The following is a 25540-nucleotide window of genomic DNA, read 5'->3' on the forward strand; positions in this document are numbered from 1 at the left end:
ATAATCACATCATATATCATCATCGTGACTTTCAAACATAATCATGATCGTCACTTAATCCCATCATATATTCATCATCGTCACTTTCAAACATGATCATATATCATCATCATCATCATCATCATTGATCGTCATGTTATTGCAAGCACATCAATAAACAACATCTCTTCATTTAGAAAAAAAAAATAGCATTTTAGAAGACTAATCATTTACACCTAGTTAATCAATATATCTTGTACATATCAATCACTAATTCAATCATTATTCAGAACCTTATCATTATCACATAATCAATTACAAGTTAACATAGCATGATTCATTATTTCTCAAAGTTTGTCTATTTGACATATTTCACAAAGTTCATTACTAGTCATTACATTCCCTTACACATAATTATTAACCCTACAAGTCATGCTTTGATGATATATCAAGTCTACACAATTATAGATGGCCAATAGGGATTAAAAATAGTGAAGTATGAAGAAATTGATTTCACATAATCATGGCACGATTTTGGAAATCGTAGTACGATTTTATGTCTAGATAATAGGTTGTCTCTACCAGTAAAATCGCGTTATGATTGCAAAATTGCAACGTGATTTTGACAGCAACATCAAACTTGCAGAATTCACAAAAACAACTTTTCAAATGCGATTTTCACTAAATAATCAGTTCATTGTAATAGTTTTAAGGCTAAGAAATCAGTTCATTATAAATGACAAGGTTAAAAATTGTGACTTTGATGAACATCTTACTACAATAGATACTTCTTGGGTACATTCATTGTTTTACTAAATCTTAAACTTCTAATTAACTCTACATTAAAGTCATAGAGTGTAAATTTTGTTTTTCTCTAAAAAGTCATCGAGGTGATTGTTGAAGGGGACAACGATTTTGAGATTGTTGATATGAGTGATGACTCATAAGATAAAAAAAAAAAAAACGACTACCGTATTATATTTTGCAATTTAATATGGTTTACCTCTTACTTAAATGTGTAATATGAACTAAAATATGTATCTACTTTTTAACTTTGACTTAAAAAAAATCCAATCGAGCTTAAAGAAAAGATGAAAGTAGGTAAATGCAAGCATCTGATAATTTTGAACAATAAATGATTCATTTAAATCAATTAAATTTCAATGAAATTTATTTGTCTTTTTCTCTATGTGTGATCCATTTGCTTCCCTTTTTGTAAAATCAAGCTCAATAGTGTTTTCTTGTCTATAATTAGAAAATTTCTATACCATTCAACACTAACATTTGGTACACGCTTGAGATTATCATTAAAATCAACATGATAAAGCTTCATAGGTGTTTAGCCTGAATGAAATTCAAATGTATCAAATGCTACCCAAACAAAGTAACCATGAATGTAACACCCCGTTATCCCAAACAATTAAATAATAAATAATACATCAGAGTTTAACATCAAACGGGCATGTCACACTACTTTTCAAAATTTCTTAAATAGAATATAAAACTATTTAATAAACATCATCATTTATGAAACATCAATAAATTGCAGCGGAATATTTTTCAAACATTAAACTTCATCATCCAACATTAAATCCTGGCACAAAGGCCTTAACATATTAATCATCAAACATTGTTTCAATTAACAACAAATAAAGGCTCCACAACATGTTCCAAAATGTTACGTATCAGAGCCCTAGACACTTGAGCCACCATCTACTACTCAGGATCACCTGCAAGTTACCCATAGGAAGGGCAACATTTCCAAGCAGAAGGGGTGAGATTCACAACAATAATAATAGATATAAAATTCATCAATTGAATCTAACACTCTAACATAACAATAATTATTCAATACACATATATATTTCATAATTAACAACATCAACAATAAGTGGTAATTTCAACCAACAACAACGACTCATGCAACTACATGACAACACCGCTAAGACTCTTCAACAATGCGACTATGCACATGCATCTGGTACCAGTTTACAGGGCAGAAGCCCTCACCGAATTTTGAATGGTTAAAGCATTCTTCAGGGCATAAGCCCTCACCAATTTGAACAACAAGGCGTTCCAGGGATGAGCCCTCACCGCTTTATGTTTATGCAATGGACTCCACTTGTGTATATCTACATACAACTTAACAATGCATATATATAAAATGACTTACAACCCCACAATTTAACAACATGTATGATTTAATTAAATATAAACATACATCACAGTCATCAACAGGTCATCATATTTAATCCAGCAATTCCAGAAAATACACAATCAATCATAATCATGCTCATACATCAAGTTCATTCATCATTATTCAATTAAAGAACAAACAGCTCAGATACTGGGCAACTCGCCTCGCGAGTGCATCTGCTCGTTATGGCGAGCTCAGGAAAAAGGTTACTCGCCGTGGCGAGTACGAGGCGAACGAGAAAAAGGGGGCTCTCGGGAGTTTTGACATTTTTCTCACTAAATCTTCATTTTTAAGCTTCCTATTCATCTTTTTAATCTAAAAATTGTCCCAGTCCTCTCTAAAAACATCCAGACACTCAAAACTAACCAAATTACACCTTATAACAACAATTTAAAAATCATGATCTCTCACTCACTTATTCGCCATGGCGAGTGGTTCTGCTCGCGAGGCGAGCCATGAAGTTGTTCACTCGCGAGGCGAGACAGGCTACTCGCCGGGGCGAGCGATGAACATCAGTACGGGCAGAATGCAGATTTTTCCCAAAAATCCAAATTTCCTCAATTTCACTCGCCAAATCAGTTTACAGATGTATAACTAAATGATGTATGCAATCAGAACCTATTTCTAACATCAAACCAGTGATTTCTACACTCTATTCACCCAAAAACCAAAGAACCAAAACCTAACCCAAATTCCCAATTTTCATACAGAACAATGTTAAACCAAAATCAGAATTAAAAATCTATACTACTGAAGTAAACCTCCCCCTTACCTTGATTCAGATGAACAATTCTACAAAAATATAGTTCTCTTGGCTCTACTTGGCTCTTCTCCCTTTTTCTCCCAAAAGCTTTGTTTGCACGTAAAAACAGTTTTCTGACTTCTCCCCTTTTCTTAACTCCCCAATTATTTCCCTTAACTCCCACTTAATTATACTAATTAAAATATAACCCCCAAAATTCCAAATAATAATAATTCTCACATTATTCTAATTATTACTACAATAAACCATATAATAAAATATAACACACCACATAATCAACAATAATTATTTAAAATCATATAAAAGACTCTAAATAAATCATAAATAAATAAAATAATGACTAGAGCGTTACAATGAACGTTTACATCATTGTTGTTAATAAAAACATTAAAAATTAGTTTTTGACATCACAATTACATATTAAAGATAAGTTATTAAGTAAAAGATCTATTTTAATTATAAAAATAATGAGATGTTTCAAATACTCTCAGATTTATTAGAAAGTTTGACAACTGTCCAAACTAGAAAGTAGGCCCTTCAACTAGCAGAGATAATCACAGACACAATGTTAGTGGCAGTGCACGTGTTAGAGAAAATATGAATCGTTGTGGTGTGAGTATTGAAACCATATCAATTGTAGTTAGTGACCAAAATGATAATGGTGGAAGGAGTGACACAACCACTCATAAAAAGAGGTAACAATTTTCAACTACAGTGAAATGGGGCACATATGTGTACACAAAAATGTGATGCCTGACCCAATTTGCGGGTCTAATAGGCCTACAAGTAATTGGTTCGGTTCAATCGGGTAAAACGGTTGGAACATGTTAGAAGATCCAATCTTTTAGTGTTTGGTTCGATCAACTTTGGATGCGTGATCCAAACCCAACGAAGCCTGCACAAGACTGGCCTAGTATATGTTATGTACATGTTTATTATAAAATTATTTTAGTATATATAAAATCCTAGAAATTATACTACTATTAAAACAGTGCCATATTGTTTTACTTAAATATTTCCCAGTTCTCAACACAATCTCTTAGCCACCACAAACAACCCTAGTAGCCGCCGCAGATATGCAAACATGCCTTTTATTCTTTGCTTACTTCGATCTTCTCAGTTTATTTCACTTCGATCCACTGATCAAGATATATCTTTTCAACGAAAATCTCTATATTAATCACCTTCCCTCTTCCCGAACAACAACATAACTCATGATTTCATAACAGGGAGAGACTGAGAAAGAACTCATCGCAAACGAACAAGGAAGGAGATACCTTCATGCAGTCAATTGATTTGAAACGATTCATGAAATTTTTGCTCTCATATTATTCCTCGTGTCCCACATGATCGAATTTCTTTCCTTACTTCCCTTCTTTGATTGATATTGGGATTTTTGATCGGGAAGTCCATGAGTTTCTAACTTTTATGTGTTTTTGTTTTAGTATTTATTGTGAATATTTTGTCATGAATTTTATGGGTTTTCAATTTTAGTATTTTTTTCATCAATCTTTCCTCCTTGTAATTATGTGTAAATTTTGAACTGGAACTTGAACTTGAACGGATTCTGAAAAATGAATAATTAAAATTTTATTTGGAATGAAATATGAGTCTATTAACTCATATTCTTTTAAATGAAATATAAAAGTCATAAGACATTCTTTTCTTTTCTTTTTTGCTAAGAAACACAAATGGCCATTTGTTTTAGATTTTTTAATTTATTTTTTATGTTCTTGTTATGATTGGGATCTTATCCAAAATTATTTTTTAAAAACTTCTTTTGTTTTTTAACTGAAATAGCTATTTTGTTTATCTTTTAAACAATTTTTTTTCAATAGAAGAGAGAGTGAAAAGCAAAATTCATGACAAAATCATTTATAAATTCTATTTTGCTGTGGAAATGGTTTCTGTGAGTTATACTCCAAAATCATTAGATGTACTTAATGGTTTCCAGCAGGTGAAAACAACAAAGGACCTAGAGCCATTGCCATCATTCAGTTTTGAACTGACACAATTGGAGGAGGAGGAAAGAAATGGTTTCTGTGAGTTCTACTCCAAAATCATTAGATGTACTTAATGGTTTCCAGCAGTTTCCCAGCCATAAATTCCTCTAACATCACAAAGATTTCGAATCCAGTAACAACTTCAGATCTGAAACTGTGAAGTGTGAACACAAACAGTGACGAAACAGTAACATATAGCAATCAACACAGCGCCACTGGATTGAATAAGAAGAAGAAAACGTGAGGGAAGAAGAGGAGCGAACCGGCTCAACAGCTAGTGAAGCAAAAAAAATTTCATTTGTGTTTTAATCTTTAGATCTACTCCTCCTCGTTGTGTTTTTGCGCGATCCGAGTTCGGATTAAAACAAAAATGGATGTTGAAAAATGGCTTTAGTTTTTAAAAAGGGTGAGTTTGGTTCTCCAACACGGTGGCGCCGTCGCCTCTGGCCGGCGACCATCGCGTCAGAATCATCATGTGTTGCCGGAAGAGATGAAGACTCATCTGAGTACTTCGTTTTCTTTTCCAGAATGTTGAAAATTGTAGAGAGAGGGAGAGCTTTATGTTTTAGTGAGAGAAATGTTTGAAGCAAATGAAGTTTGAGAAACCTAAAATTATTACACGTGTACACTAGATCTGATGGTTGTGAAGTGTTTATGCACGGTGCATAAGGATTTCCTTATGCACCATAACTTTTGTCTTGCCCTTGAGGCATTGGATAAGGGGATAAAAATAGAAATATAGTATTGGAAAATTGTGAAAAGTGATAAATTTAACTTTTTAAAAGTCAAAATATCGTTGAAACCAATACAAACATGCTACTTTTGACTTCCTTAACCATTGCTTTGAGAGCAATGGTTAGCAAGACCCTTAAATAAATAAACATCTTTTAACTTTCGTATTTCAATTAACTTTTAACAAATAAACTCTTTTGTGCTAGTTAAATACTCTCTCCGTCCCTATATCTAAGCATTCATTTGACTTTATTTTTGTCCTTAAATGTAAACCCCCTTTCAAATTATTACTATATGCATTTATTATTTTTTTCCTAAATATACCCCTAATTAATACTATTAACTTGTCTTAAAATATGAAAAGTCAAATTTAATACACATACAAACAAATGACAATTTGGTAATATTAACACACAAAACAGACACATTAATTATACTGACAACATTTCTTAAGAAACGTGAAAAAGACAATGAGTGTCTACATTAAGGGACGGAGGGAGTATTTTTTTGTGGTGGCTGGAGTTTGAACCTCAAAACATACATATACATGCATTATCCTCGTCACCAATTGAGTTAAGCTCACGAAGATGTGCTAGTTAAAATACTATATATTATTGAGATAACTAATTACAAAATATATTTACTCAAAAAAATTACAAAATATATTATTTATATCAATCGCGATTTATATCAAACTTGATTTTTAAAGAATCTAAAACAAACAAATCCTATTCTTCATTTACTAATATTTTTTGACTTTAATTTCCTATGTAAAAATAATATTTTCAACATACATTATCTAATTCAACATTTTTAACTACCAAATTTATTACTCATAGAGAGTAATTTTGGTAACAAATTTAGTTTTGTAAAATGTAATCAATACTTCTCTTAATACACATAAATTTTTATTATGACAGTCAAAATGATAATATAAGAAAAGAAAAAGGAGAGAGAAAGTCATTATCATAGTTTTAGCTATAGCTTCTGAGTATCCAAAACTAACAGAAATTCTTTCTACCTTGTCTCTCTCGCCTTCTCTCAATTTTCTCACATTCACACAAACCAAACCCATCGCACTCTTTTTCTCTTCTCTCATAAAAACAAAACAAAACCCTATAATTTCTATTCACACACACACTCTTTCATTTTTCATCTTCGCGTGTGGCGGTTATTAAAACGACGACGTTCGGTGTCGTATCGTTTCGTTTCTCTCTTAGGGTTAATTTTCCCCTCCTTTCTTCATATGCTTCTTCGTTAACCATAGTTAACGAATAAGTGCTTTTTTCACAACGTGCTTTTCTTCTAGGGTTGGTGCTTGCTCTTTAGGGCTTTTCAATTTCAATTTTTTTAGTGATATGAATGGGTTAGTAATATAATAGATTGAATTTGATAGTGAAATTGGTGCGATTTCGCGGTGAAAAGAGGTGTTTTTTTTTTTTTTTTTGTTGAATTTGATCATGTACAGTGTTAGTTATGGATAGAAGTGAACCTTCGTTAGTTCCAGAATGGTTGAGAAGTGCTGGAAGTGTTGTTGGTGCTGGCAATTCAGCCCAACATTTTGCATCTTCGTCTAGTCACGCGGGTAATTTTGATTCGATGCTCTTTTTATAATTGATTGCATGTTTTTAATGCTTTAGATGGATTTGAATGAATTCTAATGTCGTGTTAAAGTGTTGTTTTGTCGTTTGCGGTTCCGGTAAAACCGGGGTTGTTTAAATTCCGTTGCACAATCTGTTGCGTTGCGTCACTATTGTGTTGCTTTAATAATTTGTTCAAATTTCGCTATGCTATAGTGCTTCAGTGACATATGATATATGACAGAACATTATGGCGGCATTTTATCCATTCAGCCGACTCCACTTAGTGGGAAGTGTTGTCGATTGTGGCTCTTGGAGATTTGGGTTTGTTTAAATTCCACCGCGCAATCTGTTGCGCCACTATTTGATAACTTTCTTTTTGTACTAAATAGAGTATCAGGGAACTTTTAATGTTTGTTCAAAATGTGATATGCTATATGGTTACATCACCACTAAGTCGTTATTTAACAATACTTGTCGTATTCTCTCCTTTTGGAATTTTTGACTGTGCAATCTGCTGCGCCACTATTTGAAAACATTTTGTACTAAAAAGCATATCAGGGAGCTTTTAATGATTTGTTCAAAATTTGATATGCTACGTGGCTACAACCACCACTAAGTCGTTATTAAACCATACTTGTCGTTTTCTGTCCTTATAGAATTTTGTTCCTTTTCGAGCAAATGGATGTATATGAGAAAAGCCGGTGTACACGTGCTATGCAGTTTTCTTGAAAAAGGGGGTAAATAATAAATGAATGTCTTTATGTTTTGTAGATTCTCATTCGCCATCTGCAGCCAATAACAATAGGAACAGATCTTCGAAGAATACTGGTGATTTTGATAGCTCGCGTTCTGTATTTCTTGATCGAACATCGTCGGCAAGTTCTAGGAGGGGTTCTATCAATGGTTCTGCCAAGCATGCTTACAGTAGTTTCAACAGAAATCATCGTGACAAGGACCGTGATAGAGAGAAAGATAGATCCAATTTTGGAGACCATTGGGATCGTGATGGGTCTGACCCGTTGGTCAACCTTTTTTCTGGAAGGATAGAGAGAGATACATTGCGGCGTTCTCATTCAATGGTTTCCAGGAAACAGGGTGAGACTTTACCCCGTAGAGTTGCAGCTGACACTAAATCAGGCGGAAGCAGCAATCACAACAATGGAAATGGCGCACTTTCTGTGGGTAGTGTTGGTAGTAGCATTCAGAAAGCTGTCTTTGACAAGGATTTTCCATCCCTAGGGGCTGATGAGAAGCAGGGAATAGCTGAAATTGGGCGGGTTTCATCCCCTGGTTTGGGTGCCACTGCTAGTCAAAGTTTACCTGTTGGCAGTTCCGCTTTGATTGGAGGGGAGGGGTGGACATCTGCACTTGCAGAGGTACCTTCGGTAATTGGAAGCAGTAGTGCTGGATCTTCGTCAGCACAGCAAACTATTGCTGCAACTTCTGTATCTGTATCATCCAGTACCGCAGCTGGTCTTAATATGGCCGAGGCATTAGCACAGGCTCCATCTCGAGCTCGTTCAACTCCCCAGGTAGTTAAGCTTGTTGCCTGTGTCACCAGTGTTTTTATTCACATTCGTTTAATTTGTTTAATTACAATGATTTTGAATGTCCATTATCAATTAATTATGCCTGAATCAACTGTAGGTGTCTGTTAAAACACAAAGGCTTGAGGAACTGGCTATCAAGCAGTCAAGACAATTGATTCCAGTAACACCATCTATGCCTAAGGCTTTGGTAAGAGAATTGTGCTGTAAAACATTTTTTATAGGTTGTCCATTGCAATTTGCAAACTTTATTCTTGTACATGTGAATTTGATTTCTTATAACTTATATCATTGTGTACCTTATCTCTTAATTGTCTCTCCTTTTAGTGAATCTTATGTCCGTGTTACTGTTAATTTTGTTATTACTAGCCTGTCCTGTTATACTTGATATTAGGTTTATACTATAGGCCCTTTCCTTGTTGTAGTTGTAAATCCGACTTAAGTAGTTAACACTTTGACTTTAACTTCTGTGAATGGCTGTGAGCACATTTGATAGTTGAAGGTATGGTGTTTTGTGGTACACCGGTTGTGAGGATCAAGAGGGGGGTTGCAAGATATATATTGGGGTTAACACTTATTTTGGTCCCTAAATATGTGAGGTGTTGTCATTATAGTCCCTGAATGTATCAAAATTGCAAGCACATCTTCAAGTGTATCTTCAAGTGTCTCCCTAGTTAGTCGTTTTTGTCTTCAAATGTGTTTTTCGTTGGTCAATTTAGTCCATAATATTACAATTTACAAACAAAAGAGACACTTAGGGATGTATTTACTATTTTGATACATCAAGGGACTATAATGACAGTGTGTCACACATCCAGGAACTAAACTGACTGTTTACCCTATATGTTGTTATAAGTTTTTATGACACTTAATATTATTTTCAGTATATTATGTATTTTCAATTATTGTTTTTGCCTATTTTAATAAACCTGTTTTAAGCCATATATTCCCATAAAGTGTGTCCATTTAATTGATTGAGGCTTGAGCACTGGTGTTGTTGGATATCGGCCATGGTGGATATTGGGGTCAGGATTTCAACTGTTCGCCACACAAAGGTGGTGGTGTGGCAGTTTACGTATGGGTATGGCAGGGCCACGTCTACCATGAAGGGATCAGACATGGCAGTGTGGTAGAAAAGGCCGAAAAAATTGGGGAAAATCTTAAACCAAGGGTTGGGTGTGTCACCATACCTGAACCCAGTCCCAAAATGGGTTAAAATACTAAACCCTAAAATATACAACTACTTGGTTCTCAGTCTGGTATAACTGGTTGGACATGATATTGTACAAATTCATCTCTTTTCCATGTCTTTATTTGAATATTGTTAGTTATTAGTCTTGCCTTTGAAATTCATACTGGAAACCATGCTTAACTTGCTGATTTGATTCAAGTTTTTAATTATGCATTATTGCTTTATATGCTATCCACAAATTAATGATGATAATGGTGTGTTTATGGAAGCTACAACAAGTATTTTATTAGTTATCATCTTTCCTCCTACCTCCCTCTGTAATGGGTACATGTATTGGAAGCTACAGGTTTTTAAGAACATTTATTGAGGTATTTTTAATTTGCTTTGTGAAGCCACACTCTTTCTATCCTCACTGTAGTTTGAAGTGATATTGGTTGCGTTAACAATTTGAGTTCAGTAGTATAGTTAAAGCTTGTTATTTACCTGCATTAGAAGTGTGATTAATTAGCCAAGTGGATGATTTTGCTTTTTATTTCATTTCCATTTGTCCTTTTCAAGGTTTGGGTATATAGGCTGTATTCAATTCCATGAATCTTATTATGATTAGTATCATTAAATGTTTTCTTATCATGGTGATATTTGGATGCTCCTCGTTTGCTGATCCAATATTAACAAGCATCTTACTTTACAAATACTTGAGAAACAAATTTGAAAATATATTTCTTCATACTATTTGCTTCAATCTAGTGCTGGTGGTACTGGTCTACCATGTGAACCTGAGAATTTCTCCACATATGTAGTAATTACTACTTATCTCTCCGACATTGGTTATTTATTACATGCTGAGGACTCATAAGTTGGGAAGATGAGGTTGCTTGGAATAGGAATCTGTTATATGATTTTTCAATTGCATCGAAAAACCTATTTATTTTTCATGTGGTGGGGCTAATATTATTGCGGTAATTTTTCAAATAAAATTGTTAGAACATACAGGATCTCATTTCTAGGTGCAAGCATCTGTTTTAAGGTCAATTATGTCAAGAGAACCTGATATGTGTTGCCTCCTTTTGTTTTTAGTATTTTGATACACACTATTTAAAATCTGGCATTTGTTCCGCTGCGTATATCATATGTTCATTTTTGTGATCTCCTAACTTTCCAAGCTTACTTTGGTATCCTACACCACCAGTGGGTTTGTGGTTGTGGATGTCTTGATTACTTGTGAAGTTATTATGTCTGTGCAGGACACTTAATTTGATGTTGCAAACCGTGTTATGATATGTTTGCAGGTTTTTGATCTTAATGTTATCATAAGAGATTTGAAGGGCATTCTGATTTATTTGTTTGCATCTATGAGAGAAGATTGATATTGTTTGATTCATGTAATCAATCCCAAGTAGTGAAAAGACTTTCACTGCTATTATGTTCTAGCTGTTTCCATGTCTATATTGGAAAACTGTAGTGAAATTGAATTCTATCTTGGTGTTTTAGCATAAAGTCTATTTCTTGGCTGTATTCGATACAATGTTATGCTTTCTTTTCTTTTAAATTCTTGGTGACTTATGTTAGTTTTCTTGTCAGGCTCTTAATTCTTCTGAGAAATCAAAGCCAAAAACCGCTGTCAGAAATGCTGAGATGAATGTAGCTACCAAGAGTGCGCTCCAGCAACCCTCTGCATTGCACATTGCTAGTCAGTCTGTTCGCATTGTAAATGCCAAAGTTGATGTTCCAAAGACATCTGGGAAGTTTACTGATCTTAAATCAGTGGTGTGGGAAAATGGTGCTTCCCCTACTTCCAAGGATGTTTCAAATCCAACAAATTATGCTAATAGTAAATCGGCAAATCAACATTGTGTTGCTTCAGCAGCTGCTCCTACACCGGTGAGGAACCCCAGTAACCTAAACTCTCCCAGAGAGCGGAAGCCAGCTTCTTTGGATTTGAAATTAGGCTCTGCTTTGGATAAGAAACAATCCATTTCTCAAGTGAAGAGCCGGAATGATTTCTTCAATCTGCTTAAGAACAAAACAGCGACGAACTCGTCTACCGTTTTTCCAGATTCTGGCCAGATGGTTTCATCTCCTACATTGGAAAAATCTGGTGAAGTAAACAGGGAATCAGTTATGCCTTCTGCAAGTCCGCAATCTGTTGGCAATGCGGCTGAACCGACTAGCAATGGCAATGCTCATGCCCATGCCCATGAAGTGCTTTCCAGAATTTCTGATGATGATGAGAAAAATTCCAGAGCTACGGTTTATCCAGATGAGGAAGAAGCTGCATTTCTTCGTTCTCTTGGCTGGGAGGAAAATTCAGATGAGGATGAAGGCCTTACTGAAGAGGAGATCAATGCTTTTTATCAAGAGGTGGTAATCTCTTAACTTAGTTCAATTTTATGTCGATTGAGAATTTGAGATCAATAAAATTAAAAATTGGTTAATTCTGCTATGCATTGATGTGTTATATTATGTGAATTCCCTATGAATGACTTTTCTTTCCCTGCTAAATTACATTTTGATGCAACTTGCTATTATTTGATTTGGCTGATATTGGATGTTTCAATTCCTGTTTGGCCAAAACAACATTGTTAAAGCTTGTTATCAGATATGGTTGGTCTACTTACTCTATTGTCATTTGTTTTCCAGTGCAAGAAATTGGATCCCTCCGCACTCAAGCTATGCATTGAGGGTATGCAGCCACAGCTGTCCAAGTTGTTTGATTCTTGTGCATCTAACTTGCGTGGAGCATCTGCTGAATTGAACTCTTCTGAACCCAGATCTGAAGCTTGATGTGCTGTTTTTCAATCATAGATAGACCCAAGTTTCAATTTTTGATGTCTGAGGGCTAGTTCCATTCCTTTTGTTCTGAAAGAAAGGCGATGATTTAGGGGTTAAATATGTAGGTGGGTTTTGAATGGAACACCATACATTTGCAAATATTGCAATAAGTTACAGGTGCTTCAATCCTGCCTGCTTAACAGGGTAAATTCTTTTCTATTTGCCTTTTTTTAGGTCAAAAGTTATTGGGCCGGTAGGTAGGGGCTGTTTTCTCTGCCGTGGTAGGGTGCTGGGAAATTGCATCTTTTGGGGGTAATTTGATCGATTTATTTTCTTTCAAGAGGGTTTTTATTCTACATGATAAAGTTTATGTTTTTGGCCAATTTTAACCAAAAAAAAAAAGGAAAATTAAAAGTGAACTTTTAATTTTAGAGCATGTTGATATGATTTATTATTCATTGATGTTTGTACTTTTTTTTGGGGTAAATCCTAGTTCATTGTTCTCGTATCACTGTCCGAACTCCAAAGGCATGGTTGATATCGAGATACAAAATAGAAGTTCAAATAACATAATTGATATCGAGGAACATAATGAAGTTCATTAACAAACTGTTCTTGTTGATACATTCTACGACATGAGTTGTTCATGTGACTTAGAATAGCATACGACTAGCTACATAATAGCACAATAATTTCTCAATGTGCCCCACATTAGCTTTTTGAAGGGTCCTTCCGGTAGTGTGTTTTGGCTGAAATGTACTACCTGAACCCTTTTGGTAGTGTATTTTGGGGGCCTCTTGGAATATAGGGGTGGATTGAGAAACCATCAAATCGTACTGCTGGTCACAATTTTGGCTGTTTTTCGGTTGGATTTGGTTGGGTGTCGGCTCCAAAATTTGCAGTTCTGCCCAAACATTAAAGAGCTATTTGTAGCCCAAATTATTATGTGGGACCTTCGGTTGGTTGAATTGCGGAGAAAAAATTGCTATTCTCACTATCATTTTTGCTCTCAAGCACTGCAAAAATACCAAAATACCGTGGAGCCAATGACAGTTAACTGTCTTCAGAGGGTATTTTTGCTATGCTTGAGAGCAAAAGTGAAAGTGAGAATTCGAAGATGGGTTACTCTAGCGTGTTTGGTGGAGGAAGACTGCTACCCAACCCTCAAATCTTGTAATACATCATTGTCGCTTATATACTTTTAAATATAAAAATAAAACTCCTTCACCCCCACAACCCACCCCCTTACAATACATCTCCTAGCTGCCGTTAAATGAGGCATGAAATTACGAATATTTCAAAAAGGGGTCTTCGACTCTATCAAATTTTACTCATTAAATAATTTTGAAAATATGTTAGGGACTAAATTGATAGTAAGTGGTTAAAGATAATAATCAAATAGATAGTAAGCTTTTAAAATATAGGAACCTAATTGATACTAAATGGTTAAATTTGGGGATCAATTTGAAATATTCATTATTTCATGGACTTATTTGATAGTGTTTTACAAAGTCAGAGATTAATTTAGTAGTTTATGAAAAATCAATTCTAGAATAAAAATTTATAAATTTTAACTTTTAGGTAGATAAATTCTTGAGGTAATATCAATTCTACATGAAAGCAATCAAACATATTATAATCGATTTTGCACCTCTATAATCAATCTTGGTCCATCTAGAAGAGGAACCACACAAACGGTTGATAAACATTTGATACTTTTGAATGAATTGATTCTGTAAAATTGGGTTTCGTTTCGTTAAAAGTGAGTTAAAAGTAAATAATTTATATTTGGATATCTCAGCCTACATTAGGGCCATGCTAAAGAAACAAAAAATTGTATGTAAATGAACATTTTTTTTACACATTTTAAATTGACTACACAACTTAAGATATTTTTACTATATTTGGTACCAAAGATAATTGTAATGTGGTTTTCCATTAGCTTGATGTCAAAGATTCTACAAATATTGTATTCTTTACAGATTTTATCAAATTCAGAAACTAGTTTGGGAACGGGATATCTTGGTGAGATAATGAAAAGTTTGTTAAATAATAATAGATTTTGTGCTGAAAAATGATTTTTTTAGAAAATCTTAAACAAACACTTAAAAATGATATATTTTTTTGTCAAAAAATCTCAAACAAATTCACCCAATATTATTTGGTTGTGGTTTTTTTTTTTTGCTACTCTTGTCATCAACTTTATTTAAAAGTGGTAGCATTAGGATATGTTTGGGAAGAATTGATTTTTTCAGTTGTGAATTGTTGCTCATACTGACTAACCCAAAATATTTGAAACTTTAAAAATATATTTTGCATATAGGTAAACAATGCAGCAATTGTAGGAGCACATAGATGGGGGTTCCCAGTGTTATGGTATGATTCCTCCTTCTTTTGGGCGTTGTTTGGGAGTTTGGAGGAGAGGGGAGGTTTTGGAAAAAAGGAAGGAGCAAGTGGAAGAAGACATTGGGAGGAGAGGTCTTTGGAGGTTAATTTTTTACTCATAATAAAAAATCTCCCTCATTTGGGAGAACTAAAAAATTGTATTGGGGAAGGGTTTTGGGGGGTTATGGAGGGTTAATATAATTTTTTTAAATTCAATCTATGTTGTTATAATATTCTTAAAATTAAAAGTATATTAATGATAAGTATTAGTTTATCATTCTCTAAAAAATTATTCTTTCAAAAAATGTGAATTTTTTGTCAATTTTTCTATATATTTCCAACCCCTCAAAGCCCTCCCCTCCCTTCCCCTCCAAACTCCCAAACAAAACCTTGGTGTTTGATGCCTCAAAAGTTTAGGATTATTTTTGGCACCGGTAAATACACCACATAAACTCCAACTGACAAATACTAGGTTTCAATTCAAACTCAGATATTTAGCCTAACAATATCAACATTTACAGTTGAGTTACGCTTTACGAACAAAACATGTAACTTTTATTTAAACTTAGATTGATAATCATTTGATATACTTATTTTTGAAAGATTGCTAACTTTTTTTAATATACTTAAAAATAAAAAAATAACAAATTTCTGTTCGCATTTATTTGATGCCATGAATTAACATTGACCAATATTGAAGTATATATTCCCTCGTGAACCTATTTAGAGAAAACTAAATAATTTCTTGATCATGAGTAGGTACTACATCCGTTTCTTTTTAATTGTCACTTTGTGACATTTTACATAAACTAAGACAATCAATAAATGTTACTACTTTTGATACAATAATTGATACTTTTACTATAATATCCTTATTCATTTAATATTTCATTTCATATACTACCTCCGGTCCTATTTACAAGAGACAATTTACTTTTTAGATACATTGAATAATTTATGTATTTGGTTTAGGTTCTTGACTAGATATATACATTATTCAATGTATCTAAAAAGTCAACTGTCTCTTGTAAATAGGACCGGAGGGAGTATTTCTCTCTCCGCAATAAATAACTAAGGGTAATATTGATAAAACAACATTTAAAGTTGCATTGAACTTTGAAAATGACAGTTAAATTGGAACAAAAAATTTCTCCAAAAGTGACACTTAAAAAGGAACGGAGGAGTAGATCCTAGCGTAGTTGACTTTTTTTCTTCATCTATCGGAAGATTGGAGGTATGAAATATTTAATAGGAAACTTAATTTGTTCTTTTTTTTGTTTGTTAATACTTTGTTCTTTTTTACTTGTGAGAAAAATGACTATTCTTTCCCCTATTTTTGTTGATTGTTATAAAAGTATAACTTTTATTATATATTTTATGTTAATTCATTGAAAACAAAAAACAAAAAAATGATATTTGTGAAAGATGGAAAATATTTTCTTAAAGTTGTCAACAAAGATTTAAAGCTAACAGAGTCAAATAAAGAGTAATGATATTTCTACAATTATTTTGTAATAACTTATGGATAACCTTCAAAATAATTATCTAAACAATAAAGAGAAAATAAAAACATAATGAAAATATGAAAGATTTGTCTAAAAGTTGTTTTAAAATAGTTGTACAAATATGATTTCTGAAAATAAAAAGTCAAATGGTTCTTTTTTGATTGAACATTTATGTTTTATTGTTTTATATTTAACTCTTTTTTACTATCCAAATTGAAGATTTACTTATTCACATGTTATTATTTCCTAGATTATGCCAAGTGGACGACCCAAAGAAGTACCAAGTGATATCCAAATTCTTTTTTTTTTTTTTTGGTACAAAAGAGGAGTGATATCCAAATTCTTACTGAAGAAAAAATTGATGAAACTTTGAATGATATCCTGATAACTTCCAGAAGTAATTATACAATTTAAATTTAACAAACACAATCTCTTTTTTTTTTCCAGAACATCTATGATCAACTCTAAATACATATGATAAAAGATCAATTAGAAAAAATAAATGAGCTGATAAACTAATACAACCAGCGTGTACTAACTTCTCGGGGTTGAGTACCGTCGTAAGTTTAAACACAGCACAAACTGTACCAATTGCATCCCCTGCGGCGTCAAAGCCTTCATTTGCAACCTCAGCTCCTTGTTCTCCATATCTAACATGACCGAAACAGTCAGGAAAAGTAAAAAAACAAGTCAATCATAATTCATAGTACATCATGATCACTCAAGATACTTCTTGAACCAGTTAATACTCATATAAAAACAAGTCAAGTTACATGCAATCTATATGGGTTGATTTGATTATAAAACCAGTTTATGGTCACACCAATTCATGAGCTTCATAAGATAGATGATAACTAACAAATCTACATATCTTTGCTTCAACTCTAGTGCAACCTCTGCTATGTTGCATTTTGTGTCAAGTTCAATTTTTCTAACTCTAATACATCTAAGGATAGACATAGTGACCAGTTTATCCTGCTTTAAAGAAATCCATATATCACACTATTGAAATTTATGACTAGTAGTAGCTATGTCTCATAACATTATATAAATAAATTAGTGGCTGTATAAACTAAAACAGTGCATAACACAGGTGTTGAATGGGAAAAAGCAGTCTGAAATTTTTTCATGGAATCAGACAGAAAATGAAGGTATATAAATTCGACACATGATAAAACATGACTAATCTTCTAGGTGTGGTAAACGGGATGGAAGTTAATTGAAATTAATGAAAAGGTTGATCTTAAGCACAAGATTTTTCTTTCAAACAAGAACCAACAGCGATCAATCTACCACAGTCCACAGCCGCTAACCAAGCAATGTTTTACACCACAACAGCTATTTCAAACAAAGTTTTAACTCCAGATACAATTAAAAACTTATGTGACCAGTGATGGCTAAGTTTAAAGCACCCTGAAGACATTTTACTACCACGAAGGAATCAATTCCAATGGACAAAATCACAAAACCCTGGTCCTTGGCCCAGCAGAGACACCATTTATGTCCCATGGTTGCAGCTACGGTTGGATGGACTTTGATTCTTTAAAATTTGTGGCAGCAAAACTGACAGCCCGTACATTGTTCTGGAAACAAACAGAAAACACATATCCATTTAAATTGCAATCAGTGTCCTCCACTTTGTCCAGTCGATATCCTGCCCAGCCCCACTAGCGCTAACCATGACTTGCTGCCCTCTACATTCTATATCTTAAAACAAATTTATCATAGTCAGCCTCGGCCTCGGCCTCACAGCATACTCCACACCACCGTCCATAACCCTTTTTACATTGGTATTGTTCCACCTAATCATCATTCATGCTGACTTATATTTCCTTGGATAACTGACGAATTATAAAAATCATATTCTCCATCCTTTTCACTTTGAGGCAACTTATCTTCATCCAGCTTTTGTCTTAAATACCATCGCACCCTCACACACCTCTGCACATGACCTCTCATACACTGTAAACATCTCCATCCTTTTATTAAGAATATATCTATCCGTTACATCCTAAGGGGTTTAAACACCATTATGATTTTAGCAATTAGGTGGTTCCAAAATGTAATCTAAAAATTGAGAACAAGTACACAGTGAATTACTTTCTATGAATGCATTCTATATATAGGACCTAAAGTGCAGCATGATTACCTGAAGAATAATACAGAATGGCTTCAACTCTTGCATAAACACAAACAAATCAAACTTGTTACCCACCATGTTTTTGAGATGTTGGCTCTCCTGTGGTACTTGCAGAGACTCCGACGATCAAGTTAGTAAAGAATTCAATAACAGGACAATAATTTTGATAAAAATAAGAACAGATCATGCATTAATAATTAACAAATGAAGATTAACCATGGTAAATTTGTTCTTACCTTTCTTACCTACACAGAAGCAGCGATTTATTATAAATTTGTTACCTTTCTTAACGGAGTGACATCAAAATTCTCATTTTCTTTTTTCTTTCTTCCTCCAAAGCCTCTTTGGTGTTGACCTTAGTTAGAAGTTCCTGTAATTTTTTTTTGTAAGTCTCAATTATAATCTCAATATCAAGACGGCGAACTGCTTCGATAGTATGCTCTGTGTGTCTTCGTTTCTTTGGAGCAGGCGGAGGCGATGGGGTTTCAGCCGTAATAACAAATGGATATGAGGAAATTGGCGTTCGTGACGATGAATCCATCGGTGATGATGATGATGGTGAAGAATCCATCATTGTTGGTTGATACCTTATGGGAGAAGGCGAAGTTGAGAGATTCGGAACCAAATGAGACGAAGGTGAAATGGGAGTTCGCGGTGATGATGATGATGAAATCATCGTCAACAAAACATAGATTGAGAAAGAAAAAACGCGATAAGGGAAAAAAGTAGATTGAGACTGAAATTGAGTTCTTTCTATGTTTCTCTTTGTTAGGGTTTTGATTGTTTCATATGAGAGAGAGAAAGAGAGATGAATCAATATATGTTCGCGGATTAAGGCGCAACGGTACAAATTGCCTACTTCATTCATACTCGCTCTTATGTTTTCCTTAAATATTTCTTATAATAATTAAATAATAATAATAATAAGACCGGTGATAGTCACATCCAAAAAAAAACAAGTCACACAAAAAAAAAAATAAGTTACACCCAAATTTATTTAAAATTTTACAATAATATCAAAATTGCACTCTTCATGTAAATTTTTAAAAACCCATCTTTTATGATCATTCTGAATCCTTACCCCCTTTCATCCACAAATCACCGTAGATATGCAACCAATATCTGAATCAACATCTTTGTTATTGATATGTACTATATTCATAAAGGTTAGTGAATTTCATGAATTTCATTTTCGATGAGTTTCTATTTGTTTATTGTTTGTTTTGGTATGAGATATGCCTGTCAATTTGATTTTAAGTGAGAGGTTAGTGTAAAATTAAGTTTACGTGTATGTATATAAAAGGGGTTAGTGTAGTTTACATATGTAGGTTAATGTAAATTCAAGTTTACGTATGTTCAATTTAGGTTAGTGTAAATTCAGTTTACTTACATTCAATCTAGGTTAATGTAAATTAAGTTTACTTATGTTCAATTTAGGTTAACGTAAATTTAGTTTACGTATGTATATAAGAGGTTAGTGTAAATTCAGTTTACTTACGTTCAATCTAGGTTAATGTAAATTAAGTTTACTTATGTTCAATTTAGGTTAATGTAAATTAAGTTTACTTATGTTCAATTTACGTTAATGTAAATTTAGTTGATTTGAAATTTTTATTTTAGTTAAAGGGTATATTAGTCATTCTGAGGTGTAACTTGTTTTTTTTGGGATGTGACTAGCACCAGTCTAATAATAATAATAATAATAATAATAATTAAACTTCCCCTCAAAAAAAATCATAATTAAATTCGATTAGGAAAAAAAACTGAAATTAAACAATTTATTTCTATCAATAAAAAAAAATCATTATTAAGTAGTTTCACTAAGGACCGAATGTTCAGAAAAATCTATGTTCGATTTATGGGTGTAAGACCACCCCCAATAGTTCATACCATTCAATACCGTTCAACACCCACCTTTTCAATTTCCAACACTCCACATCATTTTCTCTCTCTTATTCAACACTCATTCAACTTTTACCCTCTTTAATGGGTTTTCATTCAACATTCTACCCCACCATTTTTTATTTTTATATTCTTATTTAATTTTTGTTTTTATAATTACATAAAATTATCGATTATAATTAAATTAAAATAATACAATTAACTATTTATTTTTTAGTATTTTTGGAAAAACAAAATTTTGTAAGATAATTTATTTTTATTTTCTTAATTTAAAATGCAAGTACAACAAACTAAGCACGCGACACATAAATAACTTAAAATGCAATACAAAAAACTAAGCATACAACACACAAGTAATTTATTTAGTACGATACAAATCATCTTCAATCACGATACATTCCAAACTTTGTCCATATGTGTTTCACTAGATTTGCTTGCAATTCGTGATGAACATCTGGATCACGCAACTCGGATCTAGCACACACTTGATTTGCAAATGCTGGTAACACCTCGGTCGAGTATGGTTGCGGTGTACTAGATCCACTTCCCCCAGGTTGCTCAAAATCGGTCCAACGTTGAGCATATGTATCTCGTTCATCCTCAACAATCATATTATGTAATATGATGCATGACCTCATGATGATACCCAAATCGACTATGTCCCACAAGCGAGCTGGTTCACGGATGATTTTAAATCGAGCTTGAAGCACCCAAAAGCATGTTCGATGTCTTTCCGACATCCCTCTTGATGTTTTGCAAATAACTTATCGGGTTCACTTTGAGGAATCTTCTGAAGTGACTTCATTAGCAACTTCCATGCCATCAAGAGTTATTTGTGTTGAAAATTCAGGATATTGAGTTGCACTAACACTGGGAAAATTTTCATTCTCCATTGGCATATAACCAATAAACGGGGTGTTTGAGATGGATATCTCATCATAGATCCATAATAAGCATTAAAGTTTGAAACAGAGGATGACTGGTTGAAATTTGGTGTAAAACCAAAATTAGGTATGTTTTGAGGACGTTGGTTGAAAAATTGATTTGGATTTGGATAATTGTTGGGATTTTCGTAGTTAAATGGGTAATTAGAAAATTTTTGGGTGTTGAAATGGTTATTATTGGGATCCATTTCACTAGAAATAAGATTAAAACTTCACTTAGTTTGCTAATAGAAAGATAATAATAAGATGAAGATAGTGAAAAACTTGGTTTTTTTTTCTGTGTCCAAATCAAATGAACCAAGTCTCTATTTATAGAGAAAAAAAAATCATGAATTTTAGTATTTTTTTTTTAAAATTAATTTACAACGAAATAATTGAGGTCCAATTATTAAAATGATAAGAATCCGGACAACCAATTAAAACGCGCCACGCGTCCCTATCTATCCAAAATTCGTTTTCTTTCTCCGCCCTCTGCACACACACGCGCCCTGTCGGTGCGTGTGCTACACGCGCCAGTTTTCAACCAATTGCAGCGCACCGTGTGACATTCCAGACTGCTTTCAACACAATTGAATCCATTCACCCTCTCTCTCATCTATGCCACAATTCAACAACCATTAAACAGACCATTGGAGAGAAAAATCATGTTGAATCCCACATTAAACAAACCATTAGACATGGTCTAACAATGCATTACTTATTTTCAGGTTGAACTCTAATAAATATATAAAAATAAGTAAAAAATACCATGTTAATTACAACCCAGAAAAAATAAGTAGAAAAACCAGATAAAATATATCATAAAAATAAGTAAAAAAACCTAGAAAACATATTATAAAAACAAGAAAAATACTAGAAAACTAGTAAAAACTTGAAAACAAGGTCAATAGCATAAAAATAACTGGAAAAACAAGTATTTTTGGTGGTTTTTTTTAGTAATTTTTTTTTAATTTCTTCTTTCAATATCTATGCTATACAAGGTTGGTTTTAGATTTTTGGTGTCCTGGACGAAACAATAAAATTATGTCATTTTAATTACTTCAATAGTTTTCTTCTTACATTTTTTGTTGCAAAAAATTCATTTATTATTAAAGTTTTCTAAAAATACATTTTTAATACAATTAATCAAACCAATTTAAAAGAAATATATCTATATAGCGTTAACTATTGAATAAAAATAATAATTTTAATTCCCTTAAAATAATGGTGACCTGGGCTGCCGCCTCTCCTGGCTCCGGCCACCCGGGACTGGATCCTCTCCGGTGACGAGAGGGTCAGTGAAATCCTACCAATTGAAAAATAAGTGCATTCGAGAAATTAAATGTTAAAATCAAGAGAGAGAAGATGTTTAATGATGTTTAATGACTTAGATTTAGCACCGGAGGAAACTGCAGATATTCTGACAGGAGACAATCTATTCCCCGCCCACCCTCAGGGGAGGCCACCCCAGATGCTATACATGCACTTCACTTCTTTCTTTATTGCCGTTGACAAAAGCCAGAACAGAGGATTTTGAAAGCTTAAATAGATATATTATTTACTTGACTTTTGCCATATATTTCCATGGTAACAGTTAGTGAAACTTTTTGGAGCAAGGTTATTGTTGGGATTTATAGTTTTAAATTGCAGATTGTGAAGTTGGTATTCTATCCGTTCAACTGCTTGATATTGCTGACTTTATGTCACATGAAGTTGCGATAAATTTTTTGCCCAGGCTCTATGAAATTCCTGACTCCGCCACTGTCCGTATCTAATTAATACCTCTACTGCTTGATATTGCTGACTTTATGTAATAACCATTCATACAAAAATCATTTTATTTCATTAATGAATCAAGTAAATTCCCAACATATAGTTATAACTGGAATGGTCCAGAGCAACAACAATAGCATTCCTTTCTCTTAAACAGTGAGCTTGTGGAACGACAATTATTCTGTGCATTATGTAATGTTTCCTAGATTGCATTTGAATGAGCAGAAGCCAAAGTCCATATCGCTAATTTCTTAGTACAAAACATAGACGTGGACATCAGACTCGACACAGATACCGAAACATATCTATAATAATATAAGAAATTATAAGTGACTCAATGTAACCAATTGTGTTAATGTCGATCACTGACACGTGCCGGATACCAAACACTCCTTCAATCCGAGGTGTCGGTGCTATGATCGTATACAAGTCTGGATATATGTTCTATTCATTAATCTACCTAATTCCATTATGCGAGGTACATACCCTCAATTCAAAAAGGTGATCAATAATAATTCAATACAAAAACTATAAACAAAACCTGCAGATTATATCATATGTATAAACTTATCTTACTAAAACAAAAAATTGGATATGTTTCATTTGATCATTGATCAATCACTTGTTAGCTGAAATTGATGTCTAGTTTGGTGAATCTGTTGAAGCTGTAAACTTTTCAACCTTACCTCACCAGACCTTCTTTTCCAAAGACTATCCACCTGATTTTCATCCTCTAACTTCATCACTCTCTTGATCACAGGAAGAGGAGGATCCATATTTTCAATACTTATAGGGACAATATTCTCATTTCTATGACCTTTTTGGTTGCAGTACTTTCTAGAAACTTCTCCACTATTTACCGACACTCGCGGCCTACTTCCACAGGTGGAAGGCGCGGCCGCGGTTGCAGTAACGGTTGCTGTGGTGCTCAAGTTTTTGGTAGAGAAAAGCTTTTTGAGTTTGGAATATTTTCCAATAGGTGATGAAATAGAGAAAGTGTTACTTTTGGTAATGAAACTGATTCTATGAGAAGATGGAAATCCAGATATTTTGTTATTCTTCTTCACCTGACCCATGCAACCTATTCTTGGGGACAAAGGGTCATTGGAGAAAGACCTTAAATTGTCTTTACACTGTGGAAGACACACATCCTTTATAGATCTTGAACATAGCATTGGCAAGAATGTGTTTCTTTGATTGATATGCAAGTTTTGATTATGGAAGTAATCAAGATTTTCTCTTCCCATGTTGATGATATGATGGGTTAGGGAAAGATCAAATTTTGATCATGAATGGAAGAGAAAGAAAATTTGTAAGATGTGAATTGATTTGCCAAGTATATTTTTTTGTGTAATGACAAAACAGAAAAGAAGAAATCATTGAAGTAGTGAAGGAGCCTCATTGAAGACAAGTAGACATGACAAACAAAGAAGACAAGGATAATTCAGATTTCTGTATTTATTCATGATTAAAATCTTAACACAAATTTAGGAGAGGAAAATAAATAATGAATTTGGCTTGTGTTGTGTGTAATGTTGGTGGATTATGAAGAGATCTAAATCCTAATCAGTTGACAATGCAACAAAGTACACACCCAACAGGTGGTTAAATCATAGAGTGAACAACCATATGTCTCCTAAAGGGTCCACTTTAGTTTATTTCAAGTTGGTGCCTATATTTTGACTTGTGAGGGTATCATGGTACACATGTATATATTATTTTGCAGCAAAATAAATATGGCATATATTTTATTTTTAACCTTGAAATATTTTCAAATGAATATCTTTGAATAAGGAAAAAAAATGATTTATTTTTTCATTGAATGAAAATTAAATCTAATAATGTGGTTGGATCTAAGTGGTTAATGAACTTCAATGAAGGTTGAATCGATAGAAATGAGAGTGTATTTGAGTTTGAATTTTGACTGAAACAATCTTTAATAAGATTTTACTCAACTCAGAGTCAAACTCTTGAGTACGACTACTTTCACATAAGAACCCAATCGATTAAGAGAAAAAGTTCCATGTACTTTACTCTACTGCTGCAACTTTTATTCTCAAGCAAATTCAAGACTAATAAATACACCCTCCTGTTATTATTATAAGCAAAACTTTGCATTTTAGATTCATTCATTTAAAATGATG

The 25540-nt window shown here is 33.4% G+C and overlaps 2 protein-coding genes and 1 long non-coding RNA gene across 3 annotated transcripts; 1 reads left to right on the forward strand and 2 right to left on the reverse strand.

Moving 5' to 3' along the window:
* Positions 1-6633: 6633 nt before the first annotated feature.
* LOC11436047 (mediator of RNA polymerase II transcription subunit 1) lies at positions 6634-13204 on the forward strand. The gene is made up of 5 exons (XM_003614808.4): positions 6634-7259; positions 8029-8789; positions 8905-8994; positions 11578-12357; positions 12637-13204. Exons 1-5 carry the CDS (start codon positions 7151-7153, stop codon positions 12778-12780), a joined length of 1884 nt encoding a protein of 627 aa, XP_003614856.2. The 5' UTR covers positions 6634-7150; the 3' UTR covers positions 12781-13204.
* Positions 13205-17016: 3812 nt separating this feature from the next.
* On the reverse strand, positions 17017-19656 carry LOC11433515 (uncharacterized). The gene is made up of 2 exons (XR_003012020.2): positions 18808-19656; positions 17017-17308 (listed from the first exon to the last, which is right to left on the reverse strand). It is a non-coding gene; the product is annotated as an uncharacterized lncRNA (long non-coding RNA).
* A 3787-nt stretch (positions 19657-23443) lies between these two features.
* Positions 23444-24984, reverse strand: LOC11433517 (uncharacterized). The gene has a single exon (XM_039834201.1). It carries the CDS (start codon positions 24641-24643, stop codon positions 24011-24013), a length of 633 nt encoding a protein of 210 aa, XP_039690135.1. The 5' UTR covers positions 24644-24984; the 3' UTR covers positions 23444-24010.
* Between the last annotated feature and the right edge of the window lie 556 nt (positions 24985-25540).

Source organism: Medicago truncatula, chromosome 5 (genome assembly GCF_003473485.1).
Source record: "Medicago truncatula cultivar Jemalong A17 chromosome 5, MtrunA17r5.0-ANR, whole genome shotgun sequence".
NCBI lineage: Eukaryota > Viridiplantae > Streptophyta > Magnoliopsida > Fabales > Fabaceae > Medicago > Medicago truncatula.